General features: G+C 43.2%; 1 protein-coding gene across 5 annotated transcripts in view; it reads right to left on the bottom strand.

Moving 5' to 3' along the window:
- The window catches only part of LOC138970517 (ras and EF-hand domain-containing protein homolog), a 107,712-nt gene that overhangs the window by 75,272 nt on the left and 11,451 nt on the right, over positions 1-20,989 (bottom strand). For 2 of the 5 annotated variants that reach the window (XM_070342976.1, XM_070342970.1), the window contains exons 1-3: positions 19,919-20,080; positions 12,748-13,073; positions 5,400-5,662 (exon numbers count right to left, since the gene is read on the bottom strand). In XM_070342976.1, the coding sequence (XP_070199077.1) occupies positions 5,400-5,662; positions 12,748-12,897 (413 nt within the window). In that variant the 5' untranslated portion in view covers positions 12,898-13,073; positions 19,919-20,080. Of the gene's footprint in view, positions 1-5,399; positions 5,663-12,747; positions 13,074-19,918; positions 20,081-20,989 lie in introns of those variants that run through there. The other 3 variants (XM_070342972.1, XM_070342973.1, XM_070342971.1) reach the window with 2 other exon arrangements.

A 20,989-nucleotide genomic window follows, 5' to 3' on the forward strand; every position in this document is an offset into this window, starting at 1 on the left:
TTTGCTGTTACAGCAGTCCCTCTCATGAACGGACACCCTTGGCCCAGTGCAAACCTGTCCGTACATTGCAGGTGGCCGGTCACGGGAGAGACACCCCCCCCCCCCCCGTCACACACACTCAGGCACACTGACGGACTGAGTGAGTCTTTGCTACTGGTGAACGAGCACTTGTCCTAAAACAATATGGTCAAACTACTACAACTTATAACTGAAAGGAAAAAAAACTGTCATGTAAAAATGATGTTAAATCAACGGTGTCAGAAAAAGAGAGATAAAAGAAATCCTTAAATTCCTGAGGATACAGGCACCCCATGAAAGCAGCCACGAACATACTCACAGAGGCACACATGCTTGTGCAGATACTTTGCAAAAATATGAATTGAAAACCTGCATATGTGGTAATTTCTTCTTTTTTTATGTGGCTTTATTGAATACTTCAGGCAGTGACTTTTCCCTGTCCAGTTTTCTCTTTCGTCTCTTTTACCCCTCGCTCCCCCCCCCCCCCCCCCCCACCCCCTTACCCTCCACTCCCTTTACTCAGCCCCGACAGCACAAATTTGTAATCTGCAAGGCAGAGTACACATTTTCTAAAAGGAAGACTACTCCTCTTCAATTATATCCAGAGATCTTCCAGCTGTCTCCACCATAAGCCAAGTGGTCGAGTCTTATACCCCCTTTCCACACAACCGTTCTAGGTCCCGTTCCCGTACCGACCAAGGAACGGTGCGGGCACGGGAGGGATCGGGACAGAACCGCAATGAACGGCGTAACTGATCGTTAACGGAACTGCTTTGAACGGTAGGGTCAGTAGGGACGGCTGAGTTTGGGCTGCATGTTCAAATTTTTAGCCGTTCCCCTCCCGATCAGAATGAACGGTAATAGAACCTCAACCCATCGGTAACGGAACGCTTGGATCGTTAAAGGAGCTTAAAACACACACTGAGTTGTCATACCCGCATTCCATACATCCGTTCTAGGTCCCGTTCGGGCCATTACCGACCAAGGACGGCTGCCACTATGGTCAGACGCTGCTGAAAGATGCCAAAAAACGGCCGTTTGCGCAGCGTTCCATTCGGTTGTGGCAGCGGCATTCCTTGTTGGTACGGGAACGGGACAAAGAACGGTTGTGTGGAATGGGGGTATAACTTTTGACACCGACAAACTGAAGAATGAACAGATCTATGAGGTAATCGTCTCAATGGTCCAGGCTCAGGAAACAAAGAGTATATATATATGGCCTGGGGCGATTGTAGCTTCCCTTCTTCGTGTCCGATAGACAAGGACAATAAATATCAATCAATCACTCAATATGAGGCTTATATCGCGCGTATTCCGTGGGTACAGTTCTAAGCGCAGGGATTTATTTTTCTATTTCTTTATTTTTATTGTATGCAATTTATATCGCGCACATATTCAAGGCGCAGGGATTTATTTATGCCGTGTGAGATGGAATTTGTTTAAAAATTACATCACGCATTCACATCGGCCAGCAGATCGCAGCCATTTCGGCGCATATCCTACTTTTCACGGCCTATCATTCCAAGTCACACGGGTATTTTGGTGGACATTTTCATCTATGCCTATACAATTTTGCCAGGAAAAACCCTTTTGTCAATCGTGGGATCTTTAACGTGCACACCCCACATGTAGTGTACACGAAGGAACCTCGGTTTTTCGTCTCATCCGAAAGACTAGCACTTGAACCCACCACCTAGGTTAGGAAAGGGAGGAGAAAATTGCTAACGCCCTGACCCAGGGTCGAACTCGCAACCTCTCGCTTCCGAGCGCAAGTGCGTTACCACTCGGCCACCCAGTCCTCTGCGGCCATCAATGATACGCACTTTTCGCTAGATGGTGTGGGCGTGGGTGGGAGATGGGAGATAGGAAGGCGGGAGAGGGGGGGGGGGTGGAGGGACATGTGACGGATTGGGAGGGTTAGGGTTTTGGTTTCGCAGGACATTTTTGACAGTCATTCACATGGATCGCCAGGGGAGGCAGGAAGGAGACGGATGAATTCAGAGAGATCCATATATATCTAACACTGACAGTTGACAGAAAAAGCACACGCTGTACCAATAAAACATAATGACAGTTCGCTGGAAAACAAGGCAATACTGCGTTTGACCGATCAGAAGAAGCACATGGTTCGCTGATAAAACATACAATGACAGCTCACCAGGAAACAGGGTAATTATCATACTGCGTTTGACCAATCGTGCGCTGAAGCCTCCTGTTTCCGCCTGACTAAAGTCAATCAATCAATCAATATGAGGCTTATATCGCGCGTATTCCGTAGGTACAGTTCTAAGCGCAAGGATTTTTTTATTTTTTTTTAATTTTTTTATGCAATTTATATCGCGCACATATTCAAGGCGCAGGGATTTATTTATGCCGTGTGAGATGGAATTTGTTTTACACAATACATCACGCATTCACATCGGCCAGCAGATCGCAGCCATTTCGGCGCATATCCTACTTTTCACGGCCTATTATTCCAAGTAACACGGGTATTTTGGTGGACATTTTCATCTATGCCTATGCAATTTTGCCAGGAAATACCCTTTTGTCAATCGTGGGATCTTTAACGTGCACACCCCAATGTAGTGTACACGAAGTAGGTAGGTTCAGCTGATATCAAAAACAGTCTGTGACCATAGTTACATCACTCTTCTCTGCAGTTTGTTGGTGACTCATATAGTACGTGTTTGTTTCAAATCGCGCATATTTTATGCGAAGCCAGTTGCACATATTGTATAGCCTCGTAAAATCATTGCAAAACTAGACACACGCTTTTTGATGGATCCCAGACGGATATAGGATATAATGTCTGTAATAATAATTGACACAGGGGAAAAGGGGGTAAAGGGGAGGGGGCGCAGTGGGGGGGGGGGGGGGGTGCTGTGGGGGGGGGTGCTGTGGGGGGGGGGGGGGGTGCGGTGGGGGGGGGAGCGTTCGTAAATTGTTCAGCCCGGGCACAACCCAGTCTAAACAGCCGCCCCACTCCCCCCCCCCCCTTACAAACAAACACATTCTGCTGAATAAAATGTATGCAATATCGTAAGGTGTCTCAGTGATGCATTGTTGGAAGACACGTTTTCTTTCGTCGATCTGTAGGGAGTATATCTCGTGTTCCATATGTAGGTCCTTTCACCAAGGCTGATACAGTTGAAGCAAAAGGCGAAGTGCTTCCCTAGTTATTGGTTGAGAAAACAGATGAGTTACCAGCGCTTACTTTCTTGTAATGGTGAATAGTAAAGCTATACAAAGACATAAGTGGTGAACAAAACATGTTGTGTTAATAACCTCTGTAAATGTACCTCATTATTAAGACCTGAATTTCACAGATTTTCTGAAGTATTAAAAGGGAATTTCCACGTTACTCCCGTTTTAATCTACCATCTAACTTGGTAAAACCGTGCGCTCAGTGGCAGTGGAATATAACAGTTATATCATACGATGACAACGTGAGAATCAATTTCGGACAGAACGGCAACAACAAGTTCGCAACCTACAAGGAACGGAAGGTCCAAACTTTACAACGGATCAGAATATGACGGTGACAATGATTATTACTTAGGGACAGAGCATGACTACAAGTTCACAACAGGCAGATACCACTTTTGGAAGGTTCCGACACTACGACTAGAAAGTACAGACAATTGAACGGTGATAACTTCACAACGCGAATCTGTATAGGACAGTAGCATCTTTGCAATGTGACATGGTAAAATAATACCAAATTTAAACATTACAACAGTCATAATCATAACAAAATGAAAAATAAATACATTCAGTAATATCCAGTACATCCAACAAAGCTCACGATTTAAACGAGAGAAAAATAAACAAGTACATGACACCACAGACAGAGTTCGCAAGAAAAATGACACAAAAAGCGGGACACTGATTAAGAAATTACCACACACTAACACACACATGGTGTCAGATCAGACACGCAAAGCACAATGTTACATACATAAACAGGAGACACTTTAATGACTGGTCGTGACACTAATGAAATATAGCAATGAAACGTTCTTGACACTAGGAGTCCAGGAGTGCGGTATGGAAAATGTTCACATTATGTGACGAGTACCGCTTGTGACAAGACTACAAACGACTGTTGCAGCAGTTTACGCTGCAGATATCAAGTTCTGTTTGTGTGTTTTTTATTTCTTTAATATTTGCAACCCGACTGTTTCCGAAACGTTGGCACAGACGCATAAATATGCACTTGTAGAATCATGCAGGGTGGTTGTAGAATCATGCAGGGTGGTCCTTAAAATTGTACCTATTTTCATTATGCTCCCCAGTCCTCTTCGAATTTGCTGCATAGTATTCAGCAGTTTTCCGAGAGACACATGTCACCCCCTGTCAAAGTCCCTCGTGTAAAAACGTGCAATTTGCTTATCTGGTTGCAAAACCAGTTTCTACCATTTTGGATTCCTGACTTTCAGGATACCGAGCAATGCCATCCCCCTCATATCCCTTTAAATTTCAAGGTCACTGCTATACGTCGTCTGAAAATTAAATTAAAATCTTTTAAAAACACAATGGGGAGCAAAATGAAAATAGGTGCTATTGTATGGACCACCTTGTCGGCTGTTTCAAAACTCTGCATCTCTAGTTACAGCAATATCAGCCAGACAGATAAGAGCGACAAAAGCACTCATCCCCATGCCGGGCCCAAGAGGGCCCCCTGTGATGAGCTGTCAGAGAAACTTGAAACCTTGAAAGACTCTCCTTTCGTAACTGAAGCGATACACATTTTTTCTCAGCAAAAGAAAGTGGAAAAGCTGTGTTCTACGCTAGGCTGAATACAATGTGTAGGGTAGACGGAGACGTTACCGCATTTGAGGAATCCTAGCTTCAAACGTCCACTATAATATACTAGCCGCAATACACACACAAAATTAAAAAAGTAGATGTGTTCGAGTGTACATCTTTGTCATGAGGCCGTTTATTGTATAACCAGTTGTATGCTTGGAATGGCCATTCATTCCCTTACCATCCTCAGCAAACATATTTATTATACAGTGAAACGTACAACTAAGACACCACCCAAATATCCAATTCACAACAGCAATATTCCCGCGTTCGAATGACAAAATATCAGAACAGCTAAAACTGTACATGTTTCGCAATTCATTGGAAAGAACCATCACATTTGTAGGTTCCACTGTATGGATATTATCATGTGTAAAATAAATCTTTTTGCTGAATGTTTTAACGGAATGAATGACCTTTCCAGTCATGTACATAGTTTTACAATAAGCATCCTCATCACAAAGATCTACAACCAAACGAACCTGCCTATTTTTTTTTATTTTTTTTATGCCAGATACTATTCAAAGGCGAACAAAACCAGGTGTATGTGACTGGACAAAAGATGTACTCACCATGACAGTCCCTTCAGGCCCTCGTCGAGGCCTCCGACATATTCTTCCACTTGCTCTCCCCCTGCTCCTCCTCCGCTGCCCACAGCGTCTAGACTCTCCGTGGACTTGAAGGAGTCGGTGCTGCGGAGCCTGGCCCTGATCTTCTGACGGTTCTTCACCTCCATGGCGTCCGCGATCTCCTTGAAGCCCTTGGCGAACTCCTCCACGCTGATCCTGCCGTCCCCGTCCCGATCCAGCTCGGAGAAGATCTCTCTCAGGTCGTCCTGATGGTAATAACAATTAGAATCATTGTCAGTAAGTACTGGTGTCACATGACTGATGTGAAACAGTTTATTGGCTAAAGGCAATGCGCTTAAAACTATTGAGAGCGTATTCATGCGCCGTCCCTGTCTCGGTCCAGCTCGGCGAAGATCTCTCCCAGGTTGTCCTAATAATAATAATGAGAATGGGAATTATGAGAATGAGAATAATCATCATCATCATCATCATCATCATCATCATTATCATCATCATCATCATCATCATCATCATCATTATCATCATCATAAATCATCATCATCATAAAACGTTCTTCTGTAGCGCTATTCACCGCCAAATAGCAGTCACAGGGCGCTTAACATTAAAATTCAACATTTCACGCACACCCAACCCAATTACAAAGCACTGATCATAAATTCAAGATTGAAAATAGAATAATGATTGAGACAGGCTTTGGGTGGGGTTTGTTTAAATGCCAAAAAAAAAAATAGTCTGTTTACGGTAACCCGACCAACCCTATTTTTTTTCCCGCGACCATAGACTTTTTTTTGGCATTTGGGAAAAAAAGAGGGAAAAAAAATCTTGGTTTTTTTGCAAAATAACGTAAAAATATGGTTTTTTTGAAGAAAAAAAAATCCCGACCTACCGACCCTATTTTTTTGGGCCTATGTTACCGTAAACAGACCTCTTTTTTTGTTGGCCTTAAGGTGTTACGAGTGTGTTCGGGTTGCGGTTCTTGCTCATGTTTATACTCACTGAGTTACTTCCCTTGGATCTGGATCTGAATCTGGATCTGGATAACCCGCCTGGGTTGGTGGTTTGCGGGTGCGAATGCGTATACGCACGGTTCAGTGTGCTTTCGCGAAAGGGTGTGTCATATGCACGGCTAGAACTAAGATACTTCTTGATTTCAGTAAATAGTTTCATTACATGTCAACTAGTTCGTTTTTAAATGATTTTTTAGAGATCGCCAAATGGTATTGTGTGAATAACATCATTCGATCGATTGTACGCACGGCGCCGTGCTTCTAGTAGCTCAGTCCATTCCTTCTTTCCGGTGTGGAAACAGACGTGTTTCTGGCGAAAGAATCGGCGTTTTCAACTCGCCATATCTTCATATTCATTCGGACTAGAACAACGAAATATAAATTTCTTGTAAAAAAAATCCCGAGCCTTGCGACTCTGGTAGTCATTTTCTTACGCGAAGCGGCCTTTGGTAGGTACGACAGTTTTAGTCACCCAAGTATATCTAAAACGCACGTGGACGAGTTTTCAATGGCGTATTTGAAGTCTGTGAATGTTGTGATTACAAATCATTTCGGGGCACCCCTCAGTCTATACGTACAGACAAACAAATTGCATGGAACGAAAGTTGAGAGGCTGGACTGTAAGTTGTTGTTTTGACTTCTACAAATCTCGCAGGTCTTTTATGCAAAACAGACTCAAAATTGCATTGTTCACGCAAGTGTAGATGACGAGACTATCGAAGGAATGGAATACACTTGCCTACAGATATAATAGACAGACACTGTCTATTTATATCTATGACTTACCCTAGCCCATATGTTAGAATAAAGAACATACTTTGCTCTTTTGAATGATGTATGATTTGGCACTGTACACAGGATTTTAGACCTGCCCCCGAAGTGATTTTTCCATAAACCCGTCAAAAAGCTCACTCTGTTTTGGCCGTAAAAAGCGCCCAAATGAAGTCAATTTCTAACCTGTGTCGTGTGTTCGAAGGAGTACACACTGAAATTTCTCTGTATGAGATAATAAAGTATTCGTATTCGTATTCGTATTCGTATCTCAGCGATGCCATTGCCTTGCAACCTCAAAGAAATATATTTTAATAACCCGCTAAATGAACGGTTTTTTAGTGTGAAATAAAAGCCGGAGATTTGCTTCGTTTCTTTGCTGCGACACAAAACCAAAACCAACTATAGATCTGCGGTGACATTATGAGTTCGTTTTCGACATTGCAGTGAAGTTGCGTGGATCTTCGACGATTCCCGTTCGGTTTAATGTGGATAGAGCTTTGATTGAATGTAACTGCTTTGAAAAGTTACAACATGAGTCCTTGGGATCGATGTTTTTCGGTAAACTTCTTCGTATCCTTGACTTTACTTTTGACTTGAACAGATCCAGATCGGCTGGGGCTGTTGATCGCCTACACAGATCTATATGAAGTTGACTCGACACGGCGAACTGCCGAATCCGTGCCCTCTCGTCGGTCCTACCCCCAAATCCCTTACCAGCCTCAGACCCCACCTCACCATTCTAACCTCACTGGCGTACTATGTGTGATTATCCCTTCCTCATGAAAGAGAAAGTGGAGAAAGGGGAAAAATGAAGAAATGTGGTTTTTTGGACAAATTTTTTTAAGTCCAAAAAAGATGAGAAATATTCATAACAAATTCAGTTTTGGGTCTTTTTCAAATCTGTTTGATGCATCTTTTCTGTGACCATTGTGGCTATGCACTGACACACAAATAAGTGGAGAAAAGGGAGAAATGAAGATTTTTTCTCACTGCACAACAGTCAGGGATTAGGGTTACATGTTTACATGTACATTGTCAAGAGGTCAAAACAAATTTTAAAAGCTGTTGAACACTGCACTAGTGTTGCTCTAATCAAGGCGAGTCTGGAACAATAGGTCCACCCCACCAAAAAGTGAACATGGAATTAGTTATGATTTTTTGGCTTGGGTACGGCCAAGTGAACAAGGTAGGAAAGGTTAGAAATAGTCATAACAAGTTCACTTTTGGGTCTTTTTCAAATCTGTTTGCTGCATCTTTTCTGTGACCATTGTGGCTATGCACTAACACTCAAAAAGGTGGAGAAAGGGGAAAAATGAAGATTTTTTTCTCACCACACAACAGTCAGGGATAGTCAGGGATTGTTGACATGTACATTGTCAAGAGGTCAAAACAAATTTTAAAAGCTGTTGGACACTGCACTAGTGTTGCTCTAATCAAGGCGAGTCTGGAACAATAGGTCCACCCCACCAAAAATCAACATGGAATTAGTTATGATTTTTTTGCCTTTTTGCTTGGGTACGGCCAAGTCAAAAAGGTGAGAGGGGTTACAAATAGTCATAACAAGTTCAGTTTGGGGTCTTTTTCAAATCTGTTTGATGCATCTTGTCTGTGACCATTGTGGCTATGCACTGACACTCAAAAAAGTGGAGAAAGGGGAAAAATGAAGATTTTTCCTTCTTTCAAGACAATGTGTGATTTGGCACATTTTGCCTCAGTCTTTATCAAGAGCCTGTCTAACCCACTTTGAAGCTGTTAGAGACTGCAGTAGTGTTCCTTACATCAAGGCGAGTGCACAATGGTGCATTTGGAACCCCCCCCCCCCTAATGTTCACTTTAATATCAATAAATCAATAGATATTCAGTCACAGTTTAACTAACTCATTCACCCTCATCACTCACTCATCCATCCATCACAACAACACTGTTTGATGCACAAACTGCCTGCCTTCCGCACTGGGAAGCCGCTTCGCTTCGCAACAACAACAACACTGAAAACTCGCCGGGAAATACCCCCACCACACGTGTCACACGTGTGCTTGTTTCTTCCGACTAATATCAATTTTGGAGAAAAAAAGGACAAAACTGGATGAAAAATTCTACGGCCCCAGCAATCTCATTACTCTGAAAGGGGAACCGGAAGTGGCTGGTCCTCAGGTTTCAAAGTTGACCGATATTCCCACTAAAGTGACCTAGATCCAAAGCCAGCCATCCATTAGAATGTAGGTCCGTGCTCCCACAGTCCAATGCCGCGAATTGTTGTTACAGCCCCTGACTTTTTTATGTACGGAATCCGGTAGTCTTTTTGTTGTTGTTAAATAATTATATTGCCAAACGTTATGACATTTTGAGATAATTGAACAAGTTTCAATACACATTGGCTGAGCACCTGTGTGCTCAAAGGAAATGTCGCTTGTTTTTATCAAAAACTAATTTTCAATGGTCATTCGTGCAAACCGTCACACAAACATGCGTGCCTCTGTGTCTCTGTGAGTATGCGTGTGGCTGCTTTCATAGTTAGGGTGCAGGCGTTTTTAATCATTTACCCCACACCAAAAGCCCCCCCCCCCCCCACACCACCAACCCCCCCCCCCACACACACACACACACACTGTCAAATTCCCTCAGAATGCATGAACAATTCCGTTACCTCAGATCATCACCAGGAAAAATTCCTCCGCATCCAAAATATCAGGACTTTAGATATCAGATACTGACTTTATGTAATGCGCTTCAAAATCATATTCGCAAAGACAGAGAGAGAGAGAGAGAGAGAGAGAGAGAGAGAGAGAGAGAGAGAGAGAGAGAGAGAGAGAGAGCTGGACACGAAGAAGGGAAGCTACAATCGCCCCAGGCCATATATATTATATATGTGTGTGTGTGTGTGTGTGTGTGTGTGTGTGTGTGTGTGTGTGTGTGTGTGTGTGTGTGTGGTGTGCGATTCATAGAAATTTACTGGACAGATCTTCATGAAACTTTGCACACAAATGTTCCGACCCCCAACCCTTCACCCTGATTCAAACTCATGTATCACAAGTCCAGCGCTCCCAAATTATTTCTTTTTATCATTTTTGTCAGTCAAGATAATGGGGGTGGGGTTGGTACGGGAATAATTGTGAAGCAGACAATAAGGCAACAACTTATTTTGTTTACAGGTATTGTATATGTATACAGTGAACTTAGCTGTGTTCAAGTTTAGTTATGTTTTCTGTCGAGCGAATTTTTTTTAAATACGTTTTTACTACTAAAGGAGTGATACTTTTATGTGTACGCCCTCGAGAAACCTCGATCATTTTCTGAAAATGCAGGTTGATAAGTACCGTTTTATGATAAAGTTATACTCTCCATTCATTTATATACACAAACTAATGTTTCATTTATTATTTGTAGAGCTAAATATGTCAGTCGGGATCATGTTAAGAATCGCAGTGTTTTTCGCAAAATCATACTTGACAACCCCCAGTAAAAAAATTCTAAAACAAAAGTTAATACGTCAACCTCTTTTTTTCTTTGCACAGATGTGTCCATATTGCTTAGAGGAACCTGTGCACAAAATGTGTAATGTTTCCTTCACGCGATTTGAACACACAAGTAACCCCTTAAGAATCGCAGTGTTTTTCGCAAAATCGTACTTGACAACCCCCGGTAAAAAAATTCTAAAAAAAAAATTAATACGTCGACCCCCTTTTTTCTTTGCACAGATGTGTCCATATTGCTTAGAGGAACCTGTGCACAAAATGTGTAATGTTTCTTTCACGCGAATTTTTTTTAAATACGTTTTTACTACTAAAGGAGTGATGATTTTATGTGTACGCCCTCGATAAACCTCGATCATTTTCTGAAAATGCACGTTGATAAGTACCGTTTTATGATAAAGTTATACTCTCCATTCATTTATATACACAAACTAATGTCTCATTTATTATTTGTAGAGCTAAATATGTCAGTTGGGATCATGTTAAAAATCGCAGTGTTTTTCGCAAAATCGTACTTGACAACCCCCAGTAAAAAAATTCTAAAAAAAAAGTTAATACGTCGACCCCCTTTTTTCTTTGCACAGATGTGTCCATATTGCTTAACAGAACCTGTGCACAAAATGTGTAATGTTTCTTTCACGCGATTTGAACACACAAGTAACCCCTTAAATGCCAAAAAACAGCTAACTACCAAGTGCAGTGTTGGACGTGGTTGCGTGACGTAATATAAGCTTTTGTCCCTACTTTTCATTCCCATTACTACAGTATTACTGTATTATCAATAAAATCGTGTTTAAAGCGAACAAAAAAACCACCTCTACTCTATTACAAGGGGAGAGAGAAATTCAAGTTTTACGCCCTCGAGGCAAAGCCATTAGGGGCATGTTCCCGGGTTTTAACCCGACTTTAGATGAGTTACACAAGTGTATGCGTGTTAAGATGGTATCAGCAGTTATGGCAGAATGACCGAGGGGGTGTGAGCTGGATACCGTCTCTGGGTCTGCACATAAAGTTGACCCGTCCCGGCCCGGATTCTTCTTCTTCTTCTTCTTCTTCTGCGTTCGTGGGCTGAAACTCCCACGTACACTCGTGTTTTTTGCACGAGTGGAATTTTACGTGTATGACCGTTTTTTACCCCGCCATTTAGGCAGCCATACGCCGTTTTCGGAGGAAGCATGCTGGGTATTTTCGTGTTTCTATAACCCACCGAACTCTGACATGGATTACAGGATCTTTTTCGTGCGCACTTGGTCTTGTGCTTGCGTGCACACACGGGGGTGTTCGGACACCGAGGAGAGTCTGCACACAAAGTTGACTCTGAGAAATAAATCTCTCGCCGAACGTGGGGACGAACTCACGCTGACAGCGGCCAATTGGATACAAATCCAGCGCGCTACCGGCTGAGCTACATCCCCCGCAGCCGGTAATTTCCGCGCATATGTAAATTCCGCGCTTGTAAAATACATGTATGCTCCGCGCAATATCGGGTTGTAACTTCCGCGCACGAATTACTGGTTCGGCTCATACAACTTGCGCGCGTGCACCGACAGGAAGGAATACGTCAAGTCCATGGCCTGGAAAAATTTGCCGGCCATGCTGTGACTTCCCCCCTCTTGTACCTTTGCTGCAGTCTCTGTGACTGTGATACCAGACACCCGAAATTTCTGTAATTTCTGTTATATAATAAGTGAACAAAATATTCTTATACGCATGGTTTAAGTCTTCATTCGTTTTTATCGACTTGTCTGTGTAATAAAGACGTGTTCAATATATAGATATACAGTGTCAGTTTTCATGGATATACAAGTGTCAGTTGTTAATGTCTCAATGTCTCACATTTGACCGAGCAAAGACACGCGCGCTAGTTTCACATCACATTTTGCTAAAACACGCGCGCATCTTACATATACACCACGCGCGGGAGTTTCACATGCGCGGAAGCTTCAAAATTGGGAAAGTGCGCGGAGTGTTCATGCACCCACATCCCCGCCCCGGCCCGGATTCGAAACTGCGACCTTTCAATCACAAGTCCAGTGAGCTACCCGGGCCCCCTCTATTACATGCCCTGTTACACACCTTGGATAGATCCTTGCAGGCGTTGGCGAGCTCTTGCTGATCGATGAACCCTGACCCGTCAAGGTCACACGCCTTGAACAGCTCGCCCAGTCGGCTGTCGGGGGGACCTCCCGCTCCCCCTCCCCCTCCTCCCCCACTACTGCTGTCCATGGCTGGAAGATTTGTGTGATTGGTTGAGTGGTTGATGCTTGGTCGACTTGGTTGGCTGGTTGTGTCTTCTGTTGGTTGAGATTGCTAGAAGCGTGTTAGCTAGCTGGTTGTGTCCATGTGTAGCTCGTTCAGTAGTGGATAATCACGTTGCTTGTTGTTGCGGGTGCCGGTGATACCTGGAACAGAGCAGCAGACAATTAGGACAATTTTATCTCGGGAAATGTCCTTCTTTCGGATCATTGAAATATCCGGGATGAGAAAGAGTGATAATGACTGAGCATGAGAAACTGTCTCAAAGGGCCTGTCATAACCATACATTCACAAACTTCGACAGTCATGTTTTTCCCTTTGTTTGTATATTTTTGACGAAGAAGATATGAAGGTGGAGTGTGTGTGTTTGGGAGGGGGGGGTGTTAGTCAACCTGCTTGTACACCTTGAGCTGACGGGTTCAACTTCTCAACACCCTTTCTGTAAGTTGTAACCAGTTTTGAACGCTGTGTGACATACAATAAAGTTTTACAAAATTGAAGTGTTCCACTTCTGAACACCCTTTCTGTCACCAGTGTTGAACACTGTGTGGTGTGTATACTACATGGACTTAGTGTTTACCATGTATACTACTTTTATTTTATTTTTTGGTAAAGTTTTTTGTATGGCTCACAGTGTTCTAAATTGGTTACAGAAAATATGTTCACAAGTGGAACACTTCTGCTTAGAGTGTAGCCAGGTGTAGCTCATCACATATTTGTCCACTAGATGATTACCCGCTTCGCCGGGTGGATCGCGAGACGGAGTATGCAGCGTGGCGGTTCGCCGGCTTAGACCACGTGCTGACGTGTTTGACGCCACACGAAGAAAGGGAGATAAACGTGCAAAACACTGGAGAAGATAAGGAAGAGTTACTGGGAATGGATCTACAGAAAAACCAAAATCGGTTCACCGCGCCACGCTTAGAGCACGTGTTGAAAATTTTCATCGACCAGATTGTGTCCGGGGTCTACCTGAATATGCCCACCAAATTTAAAGCAGATCCATCGAGAACTTTGGCTGTGCATCGCGAAGTGACAGAGAGAAAGACAGACACACACACACACACACACACACACACACACACACACACACACACACACACACACACACAAGCTGTATATAGATATAGATACGTTGGAAAGTGCACTCACAAACGAACAAACTTTTTGCAACAGGTGTGCTGAAGCGCCAGATTTGAACCAGCACTTGAAACCACGATACAGTCGAACCTGCCGTTGCGACCACCTTCTAAAGCGACCACCTGCACACAACGACCACCGCAAGGATTCCAAACAAGTGTTTCTTCTTCCAGATACTTCACCTTTTTATAGTGACCACCTGCCTATAACGACCACCCCAAGGATTCCAAACAAGTGTTTCTTCTTCCAGATACTTCACCTTTTTATAGTGACCACCTGCCTATAACGACCACCCCAAGGATTCCAAACAAGTGTTTCTTCTTCCATATACTTCACCTTTTTACACCACCCCAAGGATACCGCCCTGATATGGCCCTTTGTGGTCGGCTGGGCGTTAAGCAAACAAACAAACAAACAAAAAAACCAAGGATTCCAAACAAGTGTTTCTTCTTCCAGATACTTCACCTTTTTATAGTGACCACCTGCCTATAACGACCACCCCAAGGATTCCAAACAAGTGTTTCTTCTTCCATATACTTCACCTTTGTACAGTGACCACCTGCACACAACGACCACCCCAAGGATTCCAGACAAGTGTCTCTTCTTCCATATACTTCACCTTTTTATAGTGACCACCTGCCTATAACGACCAGGTTTGTTCGGTCCCTTGTGTGGTCGTTACAGACAGGCTTAACTGTACAAATCAGAGAAAGTCAGCACAGTAATTGCTGTCAGGTAGCTGTCACAGTGCGGAGAGGTACAGGACCAGGTAATGGCTACTTTCATGACAAGCAGCAACTGCCCCTTGTCACAACTGTCACAATGTGCGTCCGCGCAAAAAAAAAGTAGGACAGGAAAGTAGGGCAGGTTAAATAAAGAAGTACATTCTGACTAAATCTGCGGGTGTTGCATCACCTGATCACAGCATAGTGTTTTGCGAGGTTCAGCGGCTTGTTGGTTTTTGAGTCACTTGAGAAAAAGTGACTCTATGTAATCGGTCAGTGTTAGTCTGTCCGGCCGGCCGGCCGGCCGTCCGGCCGGCCGTCCGTAGACACCACCTTAACGTTGGACTTTTCTCGGAAACTATCAAAGCGATCGGGCTCATATTTTGTTTAGTCGTGACCTCCAATGACCTGTACACTTTAACGATGGTTTCGTTGACCTTTGACCTTTTTCAAGGTCACAGGTCAGCGTCAAAGGAAAAATTAGACATTTTATATCTTTTCTCGGAAACTATCAAAGCGATCGGGCTCATATTTTGTTTAGTCGTGACCTCCAATGACCTCTACACTTTAACGATGGTTTCGTTGACCTTTGACCTTTTTCAAGGTCACAGGTCAGCGTCAAAGGAAAAATTAGACATTTTATATCTTTGACAAAGTTCATCGGATGTGATTGAAACTTTGTAGGATTATTCTTTACATCAAAGTATTTACATCTGTAGCCTTTTACGAACGTTATCAGAAAAACAAGGGAGATAACTAGCCTTTTCTGTTCGGCAACACACAACTTAACGTTGGGCTTTTCTCGGAAACTATAAAAGTGACCGGGCTCAAATTTTATGTGAACGTGACTCATTGTGTTGTGAATAGCAATTTCTTCCTGTCCATCTGATGCCTCATATAATATTCAGAACTGCGAAAGTGACTCGATCGAGCGTTTGCTCTTCTTGTTGACTATGATACTCGAATAACGCACACGCGTATACAAAATAAAACACACAAAAACGGAAACACAGACAGTTACAAACAGAGAGCGCGAGAGACAGACAGGCAGACAGACAGACAGACAAACAGACAGATAGACAGAGACAGGCAGACAGACAGATAGACAGACAGACAGACAGATAGCGGAGAGACAGACAGACAGAGACAGACAGACAAACAGACAGATAGACAGAGACAGGCAGACAGACAGACAGACAGACAGACAGACAGACAGATAGACAGACAGACAGACAGACAGATAGACAGACAGACAGACAGACAGATAGAGAGACAGACAGACAGAGACAGAGAAAAATAGGCAGAGACACACATAGAGACAGACAGTCCGAGAAAGAGAGACAGACGTGAAAAGTTATCATTTCAAGGTACATTTTGCTTTAAAAAAAAAGTATCTTATACTACTCTCTTTGTAAAATGTAAGCCTTTTAAGGTACCAAGTTTAAATAAAATCTATTTTTTCTTCGTTCATTTTGGAAGTGACAACATTACAACGTTACAGCACCTTGGTATCATCCCTATTCATCAGTTGTGTATTGTGTCTGCCTGTTGTGTATCTTGCTTGTCTTTTGCCTATCTTGCTTGTCCACTTTAAAGACAAAGAATAACACACAGTGTTTGTGAATGTTTTGTTTTGTCTGTAGTTAAACGTACCACAGAGTAACCTTTTTGTTTTGTTTTCAAAGGTACGTTTTGCTTTAATAGGACAAATATCCCTGACTATTCTGAATGTGTTCAGAGTCCACAAAAATGTCGTTATTCGTGGTCAGTCTGTTGATATACAATGGCGGACAATACAGTGTGTTGATATACAATGGCGGACAATACAGTGTGTTGATGGTCGGTTCACTTTGATCGGCAAGCTGTCATCGTCTCCTGTCACATGTTAATCAACTGCATGATCATCAAAACGCCCACACACCCACTGCTTACTGTCTGTTGTTCTGTCGCAACATTCCTAGTTCGTGGGGAGAACCTGACGTTGCTTTTATTTCTCTACAATCTCTTGGTTTGATTTGCTTTGGTTTGGTACGGGATCGTCTGGTTTGGGTTATTCATGTCTGGTCGGGTATGGTTTAGTCTTGTCCGGTCTGGTTTGTTTGATCGTGTGTTTGTTTGTCTGTTCGTAGATTGGTTGGTTGATTGGTTGGTTGGTTGGTTCAGTGGTTGATTGGTTAGAAGGTAGGTGGACGGGTTGGGTTGTGTTGTTTGTTTGGTTGGTTGGTTGGTTGGGGGTGTGTGGGTTTTTTTACTGTCAAATAAATAAAATCCACAACCGAATCGTTAATTTTGTCAATACTAAAGCACCAGTATGTGCCAATACGACTGTCTAGATTGTCTGGGCAATTGGTGGCACCAAGGCAAGTGATCTGGACGGGGTATGAGATAGCTGTAATTGTCTAGCTAAGTAAGTGGTCAGCACAATCCGCAGCACACTTTCCGTGCTCTCATGTAAACTTTCTTTTTTCTCTTTTTATTCTTTCCTCCGTCGACAAAAAGTATTCTCAATAGCGTCAGAGATAAGACACAAACAGCCAAAGGTAATTTGAAGTGTAGCCTCACGTGGCTTTGAGGGCTCTCTATACACAGTCTCTTCGCAACCGGCGCGTAATTCAAGTATTCAGGGTTGCGGAAAGGAATTTTGACGGCCATTACCTACGGGGATAAGTGTTTATACTTTTCCTGTAATCCCTTGCACGATCTTCGCTTGATATTGACGGGCGTGGTTATACCACTCGTAAAACATAAAGAGAACGAAAGAAGAGAGAAAGAGGGAGACAGAGGGGGTGGGAGGGAATGCAACGCTACGCCAGACAAGGGTGGGAGGGGAGAGAGAGAAAGTAGTAAAGGGAGGAAGGTGGCAGTATACATTTTACGAGAGACAGACAGACAGAAAGGCAGAGAGAGAGAGAGACAGAGATAAACAAAGAGAGAGACAGAGACAGAGAACGAGAGAGATACAGACACAGACACAGAGATGAACAGAAAGAGGGGGAGAAAGAGAGACAGAGACAAAGACAGAGAAAAAATGAGAGAGAGAAAGATAGAAAGAGGGAGGGAGAAAACAACAGAAAGGGATAAACAGAGGTGAGAGAGAGAAAGAGAGACAGACAGACAGACAGAGAAACAGACAGACAAAGACAGAGAGAGACGGATAGACAGAGACAGAGAAAAATTAACTAAGTCAACACCAACACGTTAAGAATCGCATGCCTCCGTATTTTTCTTTGGTTTCAAACTTAAAATAAAGTCGTGTATAATTATGCGTCATGTATCTGTCTCCTTCTGTGGAATGAAATGTGCTTCTGGTCGTTGGCCTTCGTTTTTCCTTAATGTATAATGTCCAAGCTGTTTGCTATGAGTGTCAACATCCTTTGGGGAGTCCAGGCCATCCCACTGTGCATGGTGTTAGTCTCTAAATAACCCCAACATGGTTTCCTTGCACACACACATAAAGCTGAGTATCACTGCGGAGAAACTGGTTGTGAGGACATTGACATGAAACTCACAGTCACTTCTGTATTTGCTGCCCTTTACGCAAACAACAACAACAATATAACAACAACAACAACTATACAACAACATCATCAACAACAACTATACAACAACATCATCAACAACAATACAACAACAACAACAACAACAACAACTATACAACAACATCATCAACAACAACTATACAACAACATCATCAACAACAATACAACAACAACAACAATACAACAACAACAACAACAACAACAACAACAACAACCAAGCAGCAATAAACAACAGCCACACAACAATAACAGCTGCGATACTATTCAACAAACAATTGAGGTCTAACGAATGACGTCTTACAACGTGCGTGGTCGTCCTTGGCGGTCAAGAAAGCCGCCGCGATCATTGCGCAGACGACACTTCTAGACCGCCAATATTTTTTGTGCGCATCACGTGCTCCACATAAATCGGACAGAAACGAAGCAATTGGGAAACCTGCATAACAACAACGAAAACAACAACAACAACAACAACAACAACAACAACAACAATAAACAGCCAAACAACAAGAATGAAAACCTACGCTATGATAGTCAACAAACAACATACAATACCAATAATGACCACTGGCAAAAGGCAACCTCAGCAATGTGTACAGCACTGATCAAACCACCAGTAACAAGCACCCCTATAATCACACAGTGCACACAGGTAGACATCACTTCATCACCTCTACACGTTTCACACCTGCCTCCGTGTTCTCCCAATTCAGCGTATAGCCTATATCTATGTTTGCAATGTGTTTTGTTCCTACATGTCATTATCACGTTAATTACTCCAGGTATAGACATCACTGTTTCACCTCTTTACCTTCAACACCTGCTTCACTGAGAGCTCTCCCAATTCAGTGCACGTCTATGTTTGCAATATGTTTTGTTCCCACATGTCATTATCACGTTAATTACTCCAGGTATAGACATTACATAATCACCTCTTGACTTTCCATACCTGCCTCAATGCCCTCCCAATAGAATACAGTGTACCTCTATGTTTGCAACGTGTGTTGTTCGCACATGTCATTGTCACGTTATAATTACTCCAGGTATAGACATTACATAATCACCTCTTGACTTTCCAGACCTGCCTCAACTTGATTAGTCAATGCTCTCTGAATTCAGTGCACCTCTATGTTTGCAATATGTGTTGTTCCTACATGTCATTATCCAGTGATCATTTCTGTGCTCACATATCGGCGGACTGCCGGCAGACACACGTAAGCATCTGCCGGCAGTGTTTTGCATTTTAATGCACACTCTGACGGATTGGGATTAGGAGAGGTGAATTCCCACGGGTATGGGAGGGAGTAGGATGTGAGGCGATGATACGGAGAGGGCCAGGGGGGAGGGGGCATAATTGTGTTTTAAAGAAATGTCAACAACAACAAAAGAGGAAATTAGATGTAGGAAATTGGAGCGGGGGGGGGGGGAGGGATAAAGAGAGCGTGGAGCAGAGAATTATAAGTAAAAATCATGTGGCAGGTAAGCTCGCACGTAAAACAGCTGTGAGTGCGACTATTTGAAAACGAGCGTGCAACACGAATGAACAACCACCAGAAACACACACACAAGTCCACACAAAAACCATACCTGTGTCGGTCACTAAGCGGTCAGCTCAGGCACATCATATCCAAAGCACAGAGACAAGCGCCCCGAACAGCACCGCGTCAACAAAACACACATGAGTCCGGAGTCGCGATTGCGTGGTCACCCAAACAAGACGTCACAACACGAGACGAGCAACTGACACAGGCTACGTTCAACTTCTCACACGCACAGACACAAACTGCCCCTCCCTACCCCTCACCTGTATCTCCCCCCCCCCCCCCCCCACACACCCACACACTATGTTGGAGGGTGAACAGCTGGTATGCACGACCGAGGCAGTAAAGGTGCGCTGCGTACAGAAAGTATGGCTATGTTTCAACAGCGTGCCTGCCCGCTTTATTTGTCAAAGTGTCAGATGTTAAAGATATATTCTTCTCGTGTAAAACCCTCTCTTAAATCCGGACACAAATTTGATTTGTTTCAACAACATGGCTGCCCGCTTTATTTGTCTAAGTGTCAAAAGTTAAAGTGCCTTTCTTCACGTGCAAGCTCACGTTGTAAATTCAAACAGACCTGATTTGTTTCAAAAGTTAAACATAACTTTCTTCACGTCAAACACGTCTTCAGAATACAACCGACCTGGTCAGGCTTCTACAATGGAGAAGAGCATCTAAGTTCGGCTTGGACACAAACCAAACGACTAGCCTTCAGCCTGCCATTTCTGTATGGAGTGGGAATGTTACGAAAGACAAAAAAGAAAGAAAAATGTGAGTCCTGAGCGGGGGAGGTGTCTGTTATCTTTACTTTGACAAACACAAAGAGAAAGGTAGGCTAAGCTAAATTTAGATTACCCATGATCGAATTGATAGATAAAAACTGTCTTTGCGTGCACTCATTGCTATGTAATGCGCCTTAGGTCTCTCTCTCTCTCTCTTTCTCTTTCGTTCTCTCTCTCTCTCTCTCTCTCTCTCTCTCTCTCTCTCTCTCTCTCTCTCTCTCTCTCTCTCTCTCTTTCGTTCTCTCTCTCTCTCTCTCTCTCTCTCTCTCTCTCTCTCTCTCTCTCTCTCTCTCTCTCTCTCTCTCTCTCTCTCTCTCTCTCTCTCTCTCTCTCTC

This window comes from Littorina saxatilis, linkage group LG7 (genome assembly GCF_037325665.1).
Source record: "Littorina saxatilis isolate snail1 linkage group LG7, US_GU_Lsax_2.0, whole genome shotgun sequence".
NCBI classification, from domain to species: domain Eukaryota; kingdom Metazoa; phylum Mollusca; class Gastropoda; order Littorinimorpha; family Littorinidae; genus Littorina; species Littorina saxatilis.